Consider the following 15,000-nt stretch of genomic DNA (forward strand, 5'->3'; position numbering starts at 1 on the left):
AAAAAGATTATGGAGATTCAACGATATGTAAAACAATGTTTTTGTATAATAATAGAAAAACATAATAGAATAATAATGTGTGTGTGTGTGTGTGTGTGTGTGTGTGTGTGTGTGTGTGTGTGTGTGTAGTGCGGTGAAGGTTCTACTAGAAGCTGGTGCGGACCCCAATGCAGGAGACCACTTCAACAACGTGTACGACACCTCCCGTGAAAAAGGCATCCACTCTCTGGAAGGTACGTGCCTGTGTGTGTGTGTGTGTGTGTGTGTGTGTGTGTGTGTGTGTGTGTGTGTGTCAGACAGTAGATGAATCCTCTGTAGAAGCTGACATTTTCAGACATTATGATTTGCATAAATATTTGCATATACTATGTACGTTTCATTTATTCCGTATTATTTGTTTCTGTTTATTTATTTATTTCTGAAGCGTGGCGTGTTTTTTTTATTTGTTTTCCTGTGCAGCTGTATGTGCACACACACACACACACACACACACACACACACACACACACACACACACACACACACACACACACACACACACACACACGCGCACACACTAATAAACACACACACACACACACACATGGGGTGCGCAAAGAAACATGTGCACGCACATCACACACACGCACACACACACACACTCGTGAACCCCACCCTGTGTAGGGTTTGTACAGACATATTTATATGGGGTATGTATATTGCAGACATTTATATGGCTGTCAGGTTTGGGCCCGAGTGGGCCCGCCGCGGTGCGGGGAAGCGTTTCCCAGACGCTCGCTGATGGATGGGCTGGGAGGGCCTGTGTGACGCTTTATTGGGTTAGCTGTGATTATCCCGCCCAGACGGCCACACACACACACACACACACACACACACACACACACACACACACTGCAGAGTGTGTCAGGGTAGGGATGGATGAAGGAAGGGGCAGGAAGGAGTGATGGAGGGAGGACAACGGAAAGAAACAGAAGAAGGGAGCAGGGTGGGGGGGGAGAAAAGAGGGTGGAAGCAGGAACATCATGTAGGGGATGGATGGATAGATGGATAGATAGACTGATGGATAGATGGATGATAGATAGATAGTTTCAATTATGTTTTTCTATTGACAAAAATGTATATGCAATACATGAACAATTGAACATATTTGTCTGTCAAAAGCATAAAACACAAAAAAGCAAAAAGCACAAAAGAGCTTATTTCCATTGTGGTCCTTTGAGTGTGAGTCAGTGGTTCTCAAACGTTTTTGTGCCAAGGACCCCCAAATTGATATGTATGTGGCCGCGGACCCCCACCTGAGAGTATGTTGTGCCAGGGATCCCCAGAAGCAAAGATTTGTGTTTTAAAAATGTTCGCCTTTAAAGATTTGCACACACTTTCAAGATTTTTCAAAAAATAGCAGATCTACAAGCTTGTAGCACGGCACTCGGTTCCCCCAAGGACCCCTGGGGGTCCCCGGACCCCACTTTGAGAACCAATGGTGTGAGTGGCTGTGTGTAAACTGGGTGTCATGTGTTTTGGGCAGGGGCGGGGGGGTGGGCAAAGCAGAGACGTACAGAAAGATATAATCAATAATAAATGCATTGTTAAATTTCAACATGCTAGAAACAGTGGTTCCCAACCTGCTCTGGTTCAAGGCCCACTTAACGGTTGCCGTTAAGTGGTCAGATGGGTGGATTTTGAGAGCATGCTTATTTTAATGATCAATCAATCCATTGCGTTCCACCTTGGATCAATGGAACTAATATAGTATACTTATAATTCTTATTTATTGATATCACTTTTTGTCTCCGCCAGGAGACATTGTTTTCACTTTCCACATGTCAAGCTAACATTGGTCAAGCCTCACGTGACACGTGACAATACGGTGAAATAGTGTGATCTGATTGGCTAGTGACGTATAGCGGCCTATAAATACATGTGTCACTTTGAAAGAGTCTTAGCCTCATTCAAAGTGAGGTAAGACAGGAATATTCACACTTATACAGACAGGACGGATAGGACACTTATACAGACAGGACGGATAGGACACTTATACAGACAGGACGGATAGGACACTTATACAGACAGGACGGATAGGACACTTATACAGACGGATAGGACACTTGTGTCATGTTACTATGACACAGTAACATGTTCTATTTTTTGTAAGAATTAGAACATAAGAAGTAGAACATTCCCAACATTCCCAAGTCTGCTGGCGGAGACTTGTGCTCCGAGGATCACTTTTTCTAGTTAATATTGATATCATAAAAATCTTAGTGTTTTGCCAATGATTTGGAGGCCAAACTTGCAGTACCGTCGCGGCCCACCAGTGGTACCCCAGCCCACAGGTTGAGAACCAATGTACAACTAAAATGGCAAAGAACAACAAGGGAGGGTGGGAGGGAGGGATGGAGAGGAGATCGACAGAGAGGGACAGAAGGAGGGTGACAGCAAAATGAGACGGGATGGATGGAGGTGGAGGTAGGGAGGCAGGCAGGGATGGAGTGATAGAAAGAGAGAGAGAGGGAATAGAGGTCAAGGAATTAAGAAATGAAACGTAAGTTGTGACTAGCGTCGTGGGGGGGGGGGCGAGTGAAAGTAGAGAGCAATACATCTGTATACAAACGGGGCAGATACCTTTAAATACATTGCTGCTATTTTTTTTTTACAGCAAATGCACAGTTTATTTTGTTTGTACATATATTAAAACAAAATTTCTAAAACTATTTTTATTTCTTTAGTTTTTACCAAGTTGCAATGTGACACAGCTTTGTTTATTAATTGTTCAGGTTTAGGGTTGTTCTATATTGTTGCATCTTGTGTACAGAAGTAAAACATATTTGTGTTTGGCAAGATGGTAATAATAAAGAAAAAAAGAAGAAACAAAAGAAAAGTCAGTAGTTGTATACATTTCGTTATTTTGTTTTATTTCACACTTGCTTTGTCAGTACCATTGAATTGATTAAGGCAAGTACACACTTCAGGATATTTTGTCTGATTATGCTGTCGACAAAACCTCCCGATCTGACGCAGATCGGGCTGTGATCGGCAAGGTTTTGGTTGCTGTGTGTGAAAGGCTCTGCGAGAGGATGGGGCCGCGATAATTACGCTCGGCGATGGCTTCCCGACCGTTTTCAAATATGTACCAGGTTAGATATTCGTCTCTGTCGCAGACTGGACATAACACAATATCATACAGTATGAAAGGAGCTGAGACCACTTTGCGAGCAGATCTGCCCCACAGCCAATGAGAGCACATTACAGTCACCGTGGCTTGTAGGGGAGTTTCGCTGGATCTCACCACAACAAACAGTCCCTATATCGCAATATTAGTATAATACCGTCCATTAATGAAGTTAAACATTATAAAACAAAATGAGAGGGCGTGCTCGAGGGGGGGCTGTGTTTATAGGAGAGGAATTGCACAGAGAGAGAGACACGCACTGAGAGAGCGAGCTGCGAGACTAGTGTCTGTTTGTGTAGACAGGGTTGCCAGATTTTGCGAGAGAAATGAGCAACCAGGTTTGTGAAAACAAGCCCAACAAAAGTGACTATGAGCAATTTAAACCTATATACAAATACATTGGATATTTGAAAATAGACGATCTATAAGCTGACGTTGTAGATCAACTATTTTCAATAGTGTGTGTTTCAATTTTTCTTAAAAAAAAAGAAAATGGTTCCAAATCCACACAGATCTTGTATGGGGGTCTATGGCACAACATATTTTCAGAAGGGGGAGGTCTGCGGACAAATATTAATTTGGGGGTCCTTTGGGGGAGAGAGAGAGAGAGAGAGAGAGAGCAAATGGAACCAGACGGACTTGTAGTTCAAAAACACCCTGTACAACCTAGTTCATTTCACTGTGAGAGTGTACAAATGGAACCAGACGGACTTGTAAGGGTCCATTTCGTTCCATATGTACACTCATCTTTCAGTGTGACAACCACTCTGAGACAAAATCCAATTCAATTCAAGAACCACTTTATTCAATTAATGTAAATAAACGCACGACCAATTGTCTTGTTGACGTTGCATGGCCATATTAATGGTTCTCACATAACAATGAGATTGGTACACTAGGATCCTTGGCTTACAGCTCTTTTTAATAGAGAACAGACTATTTGCATTCATACTGTTACTGTAAATCACCCAAAAATACAATAAATAATTGTTTTTAACTCATCATTTATTTAATAAACACGAGGACAAGCTTCACGTTGTTCTGCATGAACGGCAGCTCATAAGGGACATTCAGTGCATGTTTGAGTGTCAGAACACTGCAAAATGAGGATTAGTGGGTAAAAAACAAACTTTGGAGGTGCTAAAATAGGCGACTTTCATTTATACACATTACTCCATTATGCCAGGGGAAGGGGTCTCCACAATGGACAAAATTCAACGGCCCTTTGTATGTTGGTGAGTGATTAGCGACACATCAAAGCAAACATCTAAAATGACTGGAATTCTCCTTTAATAATCATCACATGCTCACTCTCTGTTAGGTTTCTTTTAAATCACGTATTAAAGCTTGTCACTTTTTGACACTTCCTGCTGTGTGTATTAGCATTGCACCATGACCACACTTCATTTTCAGACCAAGACGCCCATAGGTGCGAATTTGCACAAGATCATATCTTAACAATGTGGGTGCCGGTGTAACAGCCCAAATTATAGCCTGGTATAAAACAGGCTAGCCCACTTTAACCTAGTTTGGCCGGGGCCCGGGGGTATATTTTGGGCCCTTACACCGGGGTGTAATAATTACAACTACGTCGGTTGGAAAATATCAGTGATACTGTAATTGTGGTGGCCCTTTGCACATTTCTCTTGGTGGAAGATAGGGCCCCTAATGTCTGCTTTTTGCCCAAATATGGAGATGCCTGATGTCACAGTACTCACATCATAGACTGACTGACACCACAGGTACTATAAGTACTCAGACAACGTGGTCCGTAAGGGTCAATGTGGTTTCTGTGGTTCCTAACCATCAATCATTTAGCTGGGGATCCCGTGGAGCCCCCTCAGGTCCCTGTACCCCATGTTGAGAACCAGTGGTCTATGCTACACATGTTTCTTTCAGTGCTCCACAGCCTTAATTGCTTGTTACAAATCAACCAATTTAACTTTCCAATCATTCTGTACAACAAATGATGAAAGCCAAGACTTTAGTTTCATCAAAGGTTTTGACATAGAACCTTGTTTTTCAGCAAGATCATTTTGTCTTTGTCTGTACTAAAGTATGTCTTTAGTACAAAATAAAAACGTGTCTCGTTACTTTTAACGTTCAGTGTTTAATCTCTCACACCCGTAACCACGCTTTGTTTGTATTTTAAAATCCAAATCACACAAGCTGCTTTCTTTAATGAAGCAATTCCTCTGGTTGTCTTAAGCCGCCATATTGAGAGAACAATCAGTCTAATATTTAGGCCTTTATATTTACAAACTGTATCTCCTGCTCTGCTTCTCCTTATCTACTTCTGTCCTTCGCTTTTTGATAAATCTTTCCCACATTTCCTCCATTTCCTGTTCTTACTGTCTCTCTATCTCTCTCTCTCATCAAACCCACTCTCTCTCGCCCTGCAACTGTCCTTACTTTGCCTCTTTTCAACCCCCTTCTTTCTCTCTACCCCCAAATCTTCCTCTCTTTATACCCCTCCACTGATCTGTCTCTCTCCTCTCTCTGTCCATCAGTGCTGGTGTCCAGAGAGGATGAATTCAGCAGCAGGTTAAGCAGCAGGGCTGGTTTCCGCGGTTGCACGCCGCTCCACTACGCCACGCTGGCTGACGACCCACGCACCGTGCGCATGCTGCTGGAGGCCGGTACGTAAGCACAACACCCTTTAGCGCAGTGTTCACAAACCTGTTTGTGTCAAGGACGTGGACCCCCATCAGAAAATATATTGGTACCAGGAACCCTCAGAAGAAAAGATGTGTGTTAAAAATGTTCAGAAGATTTTAGAAAACATTGCAGATCTATAAGCTCATAGCACGGCACGAAGTTACGTCCTATGAGCTTATAGATCTGCTATTTTTGAAAAGCCAAAGTGTAAAAGATTGTTAAAATGATTGTGACGCTATATTAACTCATTTTGCCAGGGACCCCCTGGAACCTCCCCAAGGACCCCTGGGGGTCCCCGGACCCCACTTTGAGAACCAATGCTTTAGCGAGCCCAGGAGGAGATTGCAAAGGATAATAACCAGAGATATATGCCGATTTCGACACCCGTAACTTGCGTATCGGTCGATACCGAGTACCTATCCACTACCAGTGTGTAATGAAAACCATTTGCTAGGACAGTCGTTTTCAAAGTGTGGTCCCGGGACCCTCAGGGTTCCTTGAAGGGGTTCCAAATGGACCCTTGCAGGTCAGTAACTCTGAGAGCTATGGGGGTCCTTGAAATGTAAAAGTTTAAAAAACACTCATCTATGAATAAATACAAATTCCTAAACAAAAAAAAAATTGTTAAAGTGCAGCTACAAGTTAGTAAAATGATAATGTAAATAGTACAGTAGGTATAAAACTGTAGTAGAGTCAACTGAAGCATTCAAAATACAATATAATTATTTACTGTAAACGAATGTGCTAAATTACATGGTATCGGATTGGCATAGACTGGAATACTCGCCGATACCAGTATTTTAATAATATTAATAATAATAAATTGTATTCATAATGCACTTTACATTTGAAACAATTCTCAGAGCGCTGCAATTGACATTAACATGACAAAGCAAAATTTAAAAACATTAAAATCACGTGAGGGCATAAAGCCTGGGAGAAGAACAAGTGTAGCTGTTGCGAACGTTTAGGGCATACTTGCCAGCACTGGCCTCTATATGGAGATCCCCATAAATGGAGACGATCGACCTACGAAGTCCTCATAGAGACCCAAGACGTGCGATAGATACGGGGTCCGACATCAGGTCTGACATCAGCGAACCCTTCTCCGAGACTCCATATATGGAGATGGCCGTCACATCCATGACTGACGTCATGGTCCCACTTGGGCATGACGGACATGGGCAGCTCCATGTATGGAGATGTCTGACGCTATCTGACACCACCGTGGTGACATCAGGGGCACAGCCAGCAGCATAAGGGTGGCTGGATGCCCTGGTTAAGGGAGTGTCCTCAGCGACGCTCGAAGAGCATCTTAACTATCTCCAGGGTAGCAGGAGATTGGCTGGCCTTACAACCCAGTTAATCACGGATTGCATATTCAGTGGCTAGCTGGCCTTACAACCCAGCTAGGCCTTCATAGTGGTTCTTGAGTCCGGTTCTAAACAACCAGCCGATTATCAGTTTTATAGTAGCTAAAATAAATTCTAGGTCTTTAGTCCTCTTTTAACAGATTGCGGTGCTCTCAGGTGGTCAGGGAAGGGTATTCCAGAGTTGAGGAGCGGCCGAGCAGAATGCTCGGTCGTAGTATTCTAGGCAGTATCGGCAGCTTTTCTGATACTGGTATCGATATCAGCACAACTCTAGTAATAAACACACGAAGGGCTTTAACGGGCATGTACAGTACCGTGGTACAGTAGTGTTAATTTAACTTTCCACGTTGAAACACGGTCCATATAGATCGTAGATTCACAAGCAGAAGAGTTTTGCTGAAATGTTACCTCATAAAATAAACAAAGACGACTTCCAATATTACACTGGAAACAGCTTATAATATACAGCGTGCAAAAACAACCGTAAACATGATAAGTTGTGTATGAGTTGTGTAATATTAACGTGTGCCAGGTGGAGAATAGTTTTGCATATATATCACAATAAGCTCTTGTATGGGTACAGATATATTGTTCTCCTGCACCAAAAACGGAATCCTCGTACATCTAAATTATCACACAATATTGGTGTGTATGAAAGCACATTCCGACAATCTTAGACCTTGGTTAGCGTTGCAAAAATAGCTGATCTACAAGCTTGTGGATGAGCTATTTTTGACAATTTACTATTTTAAAAGAAAATAAATCTATGAAATCGATAGTTTGATTAACTGTTGCACGACTATAGCACACTATTACCTTGTACACCCAAACAGCGCGCAAATATCTTCATTCAGTGTGTGGACAGAAGGTACATTTCTTTATTGGACAGACTAGACTATATAATTGCATCACATACTGTAACATCTTTAGATGCCAAGATGCAAAGAAGAGCTTTCCAGGCATGGATTTCCATGAAAGCTTTATTTCATGATACAAAGACAAATAGTCTTAAAGCTGACTTATTGTTATGAATTAAACAATATTTTAACCATTCTTAATTATCGTTAAATGTTAATACAATATAACTAGTACATCTGCAGGGGTTTGGGAGTGGTCTCCCTACGCTGCCAATTAGACCACAGGGTCGGGTAGGACACTTACCGGTAGTGAAGTGGTACTGCCTGAAGCCCATAAGCACAATATCTCTCCTGGCCAAGTGGGGATAGCCTCTTGCATGAGCGGTATGGGAATTTGCTCTCTTGTGCTTGAGACTCGGGTTCGAATCCCAAGTCGGACGTAAATGTTACTAATCTCAAATTTAAATTTAAGTTGGAGTTAAATTAAGACAGAGGATTTTACTGTGCAGCCCGCTGTGTTATGCACAATGGTTGGGTCTCATTTGGCTGGTCTCCACTGTGCTTTAGGCGGTACGTCTCCATCCAACCCCCCAGTCCCCACCGCAACCCCCCCCCCAGTACTCAACTGCTATCACAAAGCTCATTAGAAATTGGTCACTCACTCGTTCACACGCATTTCCGTTCACCCGCAATGCACTCGCACCTGTCATTGACCCAGCCACACCAGCGCAGCAGCGCATGCATGCACACACACACACACACACACACACACACATATAAAATCACACACACACACACACACACACACACACACACACACACACACACACGCACACTTCCTGTGGCCCTACCCCAAGGGCATGTTGTGCACAGGCCAGGGTCAGAGTTCAACTAGACCCGGGTTGTTTAAGCAGATGGACGCTCTGCCCGCAGGGCGCCTGTGATTCATAGGCTTGTTTTATTAGTTTATTACTGCGCTGGCACTGTTAGATCATCATTTGCAATGATTTAAACATTCATATATTGATTTATTTGTTTTTGAATCACATTTTAGACCTTTTTTTTAAAATATTTGTTTTGCTTTCTGAAATATTACATAACCACATGCTCACCTGTGTCCGTTTTCTGGGGTGAACATTTGGGGCAAAGAATAGCAGATTTACAAGCATTGCAAGCTTGTAGATCTGCTATTTTCGGCAAAGAGGGAAATACTAGAGAACCTAGTGTAGAGCCTTGTGGGACCCCGGTCAACTAAGTATAAATGGTTTGTGGGGGTGGGCGCTTGCACTTGTACTTTTATATCATAATTATTAGGTTTTTTTTTTTTACTTTTTAAGCCCAGAACTAGCCCATCCAACACACACACACACACACACACACACACACACACACACACACACACACACACACACACACACACACACACACACACACACACTAGTAATAATGCCTTGTTTGCGTTTATGATGGATTGCACATCTTTGCAGAGTAGCTGCGTCTTGTCTCTGATGTCGCAGCTCTCTGCATGCGTAAACAAATCACCCTCACCTAACCCAATCAAGTGTTCTGCAAGCACATCCTTTGAATTAAAGAGGTACGAAATTTCACAAAGCAGAGGCATTTGGTTTTGAGCCAATCATGTTAAAAGACGGGGTCCTCGTTGCCGGGGCGACGGGACCGTCGCCGGGTAGGCGCCACTATCATGACCAATCACGACAAAATCGTAAACATTACAGACACACCCTCTGAATACACGACCGTTAATACGTCCTTACTAATACTGTGTGTGTGCGTGCGTGCGTGCGTGCGTGCGTGTGTCAAAGTACACATTTCATAGATAATGCGCAAATATTTTATATAATACTTTTTTATTGTTATTTTGTCTCCTTTGTCCATTTATTTGATTCCACTCATCGCCTCCATCTCTGCCTAATCTCTCCATCATGTCCCTCTATCATGGAAAGCTTAATACACACTGCGTAAGGAGTGTGTGTGTGTGTGTGTGTGTGTGTGTGTGTGTGTGTGTGTGTGTGTGTGTGTGTGTGTGTGTGTGTGTGCACATACTGGTCAGGCCTGCGTGTGTGTGTGTACTTACATACTGTATAAGTGTGTCAGTATGTATGGTTATGTGTGGTCCATACCTCATTATTTCCCCTGTGTGTGTGTGCTTGCTCTCTTGGCCTTGGCCAGCTCTGGACACACGTCTCCATCCATCACAGTCTCTAGGCTCACCCTCAGGCTTCCGCCTGCCCCACAGTCCCTCACCCTGCCTGGGGAGGCTCTCTACCCGCTCCCCAGGCCCTGTGAAGGGCCGCTGGGCCAGGGGGTTGAGTAATGGACAGAGCCATGGGTGGCGGCGTGTTGCGAGAGAGACACAGACACACACACACACACACACACACTTTTTACACAATAAAGTTGAGTGTCAATGTAAAGATTGACCCGTAAGTAGTCAAATTAACACAGTGTATTCTGCTATGTACATTCATAATTGTATGCAGTCGCATTGAGAAACACACACACACACACACACACACACACACACACACACACACACACACACACACACACACACACACACAGACAGCAGGGGTCTGCTCCCACCAGCTGCACTGAAAGACAGAGAGGAAGGAGGGGGGTGGGTCTCCTAATAGGCATAACTAAAGCACTACACATGAAAAGAGCGTGTGTGTGTGTGTGTGTGTGTGTGTGTGTGTGTGTGTGTGTGTGTGTGTGTGTGTGTGTGTGTGTGTGTGTGTGTGTGTGTGTGTGTGTGTGTGTGTGTGTGTGTGTGTGTGTGTGTGTGTGTGTGTGTGTGTGTGTGTGTACGGGCCCGCGTGCGTGTGTGATTGAAAGAGATATAGAGAGAGACTGTTGATCCCTTTATAAAGTCTGGTGGCCCAGAGGGTTGGACTGATATTAAAGCTCTAAATGATGCTATTTATTATGTCCAAGGTGTGCACGCTCACAAGTGTGTGTGTGTGTGTGTGTGTGTCGGATTATTGCTTTTTCTCCTTCACATTTTGGTAGCATTTGTGTTGTCACTCGGATCAATAGCTTTGTGAGCGGGATGCAGAATTTAGGAGTTCATCGATAATCACAACGATTATTAGTCTCCACGGTCAACGCTTGCAGCAACAACCAACAACAACATTTTTGCTATATTGATCTCTTTCTCTCTCTCTCTCTCTCTCTCTCTCTCTCTCTCTCTCTCTCTCTCTCTCTCTCAAAAGCTAGCTCACTCAGAATGGTTCTAGTTTGAAGTACAAATGACAAATGAAGTAAGCTCTTCAAAATACATGATTGGTCCTTAAAACATTATGAGGTATAAAGATTTACCTTGTTAACGTTTACAGGTACAATGGTTGTTGCTTCATTGGGGACAGTCTAGAGTTTTGCAATATTTATATTTATTTTAGTTGGTGTGCCAGTTTGCACAAAAAATGTATATAGAATATGGTGTTGCATACACTTTTGAGATATTCTGAATCAGTCAGTAGCATCTTTCATTAACAGTCGAGTGATCTGGGTCTGCAACCTCCACCATTTACCTGAACAGATTACTGTATCTGTACTTGAGTATTTGTATTTTTTTGGATACTCCACTACATTCCTAGGAAGGGGGGGGGGGTATGCCAATCTGGCATCCGTCAGCACTAGTAGTTGAGTTATAATAATGCAATGAAACAAACATGAACTGGTCCTGTGTGGAGGCACGAGAGTCTCTGTGACTCTGGGTTGAAAGTTCCTGCCCTCTTCCCTCTACAGGGCAGAAGGCAATGCTAACCACCCTCACTGACAACCCTAAACCCCTGTCCTGTCCACACACACACACACACACACACACACACACACAGACGTTGGCATTGTGCTGTTTTTTACCCCTCACAGAGAGTCAGTTGAATAATAAAGCCTTTATAGAAGCCACTTCCTCCATCGACGTTTTGTAGCGTCCTGCTGTGTTGCAGTGTGCATCAGTGTGTTACAATGTCCCCCGTCCTGCAGTGTGTGTGTGTGTGTGTGTGTGTGTGTGTGTGTGTGTGTGTGTGTGTAGCCGGTCAGAGTGTGTAATATTGGCACACGTTGCAGATATATATATATATAGTCCCCTGCTTGGCTGCAGTTAGCCTGACTGACCCCTGAACTGTGACCTCTCACACCTAGCCAGACTTTGTCCATTGACATTTTGACCCGTCCTACTGGGGCTGCTTGTGTGTATTATATATCACTGGTTCTCAACGTCGGGCCTGAGGACCACCAGGGGTCCAAATGGGCCCCTACCAGTTTGGTTCCATTTGTATACTCTCTGACTTAAATTAACACTGACGATTTTGCAGCCTAGACTGGGGGTCCCAGAGATGAAAATCGTATGAAATGGCCTAATGCAATCAAACTGGGGGTCCTTGAAATTAAAAAGATTGTGATTTGGACAAAATCAGATCTCACCATATTTTGACCAAATACCTCGATATAAATATTGTGACCATAATATTGTACTCTGACCATAATATCAATATTTGTATCAAGATTGTTGTTTATTTAAGTGCCGCCGCCTTTTGCATCCACATTTCTGTCAAACTGGTGTCTCTATATTGTGCCTCACCTTACTTTGTAAATTAGTTTTTCTGCTGATAGTTCATTTAGAGTAAAAGAGATTGAAATAGGGCTGCAACTATCAATTATTTTCTTATTGATGAATCTATTGATTACTCTATTGATTCTTTGAGTTGAGTTTTTTATTAAATGTTTTTATATACACAGTATCACCAAATGTATTAACCACTAAAGCCGTGTTTTATACTTCATCGCACAATGGTGGTGTTGTGTAGAAATATTGAAAATAGCCGATCTACTATAGCTAAAATCCTAGACGATATCTAGTCTAATTGAAGTTGGATATACTGACGTGTGTGTGTGTGTGTGTGTGTGTGTGTGTGTGTGTGTGTGTGTGTGTGTGTGCGTGTGCGTGCAGGTGCCAACCCCCTGGAGACCAACGGCCAGGGGCACACACCACGGGCCTATGCCAAAGATGGGGAGCTGAGCACACTGTTGAAAGAGTGGGAGGACAAGGTATCTATCACACACACACACACACACACACACACACACACACACACACACACACACACACACACACACACACACACACATACACGGCATGGACAATTTAGCAAGGTAATTAAAACTGCTTCACGTAAAACATTAAGCATTAACACACCAAGACACAGAGCAAATAATACATTATGAAAGAACATTTGAATGCAATAAAAACGATAATAAGAAAAAAAAATAAGAAAAACAAACATGTTTAGATTAAAATTACAGTGAAGAAGAAAGGTTTCTAGCTTTGATTTAATTAGGGGTGTCAAACTCATTTCCGGGTAAGGGCCGCGACCAGTTACGGACGTGCATGCGCTCTCGCGCATGTTTACTTTCACAGCTGTCACTTGGCTTTGTTTTTCAGCCTGTTGTCTCAGTCACAGATATAACTACAGTAGCCTATATCACATTGTGTTTATTATTAAGAATAGCTGCTTTAACCCATTGATACCTGGAACGCATCTGTGTCACTTTAGATGTCTTTGGCTATTCAAAAATAGCAGATATACAAGCTCATAGCGCGGCACCGAGTGCCGCGCTATGAGCTTGTAGATCTGCTATTTTTGAAAAATCGTGAAAATTATTATTATTATTTTTTTTTCGAAAAATTGTTAGGATTTAGAATTTTTTTTTGACGCGGCCTCAGGTCTTAATGGGTTAATTATTGACTTTAAGTATTGGTACATTGTAAAAGAACTACGAGTTGTAGGCAGCTGCAACCTACTGGTAACTCTGTATGAGGCAGACTGGTCCCAGCAGACATCTGTATGGTGATGTGTTTGACACTGTATGTAACACATTAACACACGTCAGCATTCAGTCACACTACAGGAGGTCTGTCTCAGTTGGTGGAAAGATTGATTGACAGGTGGTGTTTAGAACTGGATGCGTAAAAGCTGTCTGCAGACTGGGAGAGGTTAACTGGGGTTAACCACTTTCAACCTGGTGTCCCAATCGGCACATATTATTTTTTAAACACAACCATAACATCTAAAATGTTTACAGAATTTGAATAAAATTATAGAATAGCGAAAATAATGTATGTATGTACAAGCTCACAACGCATTTCATTGTGATGCTTTGTGAGTTTGTAGATTGGCTATTCTCGCTATTAATCGTACAATGAAATATATAGGGCTAATAAATGAACCTGTCCTATATGTCTCCCTGCTGTTAGACAAAAACTGTGATTTTATAAAATGCCAACTTATTTAATATTTTCAACAATAAACAGATTACAGTAGACACTTGCCTCTGCGCTTTTAAAACCATACACTTTTAATTGATTTCATAGTTGTAAAATTGTCTTGACTCAGAAAAGACCACGCAAACAAAACATCCTGCCTAGCTCAGCGGACAGCCAGGCTCCAGTGATGCCAGGGTTCACCGTTTATTTCCCTGTGGAGAGCAACCCGTACTCAAATGTACAGAGAACAACCCGTACTCAAATGTACAGAGAACAACCCGTACTCAAATGTACAGAGAACAACCCGTACTCAAATGTACAGAGAACAACCCGTACTCAAATGTACAGAGAACAACCCGTACTCAAATGTACAGAGAACAACCCATACTCATGTACAGATTACTAGCCATACTCATGATTACCACAGATTACCACCCTTACTCATGTACAGATCTCCACCCCTACCCATGATTACCACAGATTACCACCCATACTCATGTACAGATGACCACTCATACTCGTGTACAGAGAACCACACTCATACACAAATGTACAGAGAGCCACCTGTACTCAAATGTAGAGATAACGTTTTTTCAATGACAACACCTGTACCATGTTATACATTGCATTGAAACACCAGATCAAGTGATCACAGAC

General features: G+C 42.6%; 1 protein-coding gene across 2 annotated transcripts in view; it reads left to right on the top strand.

The window, feature by feature from the left end:
• clpb (ClpB family mitochondrial disaggregase) overlaps window positions 1-15,000 on the top strand; it is a 74,868-nt gene that overhangs the window by 24,446 nt on the left and 35,422 nt on the right. For both annotated transcript variants that reach the window (XM_084063827.1, XM_084063828.1), the window contains exons 4-6: window positions 130-233; window positions 5,680-5,808; window positions 13,030-13,127. In XM_084063827.1, coding sequence (XP_083919953.1) covers window positions 130-233; window positions 5,680-5,808; window positions 13,030-13,127 — 331 coding nt within the window. The remainder of the gene's footprint in view (window positions 1-129; window positions 234-5,679; window positions 5,809-13,029; window positions 13,128-15,000) is intronic.

The sequence above is a fragment of the Gymnoscopelus microlampas genome (assembly GCF_963454915.1).
Source record: "Gymnoscopelus microlampas genome assembly, chromosome: 8".
NCBI lineage: Eukaryota > Metazoa > Chordata > Actinopteri > Myctophiformes > Myctophidae > Gymnoscopelus > Gymnoscopelus microlampas.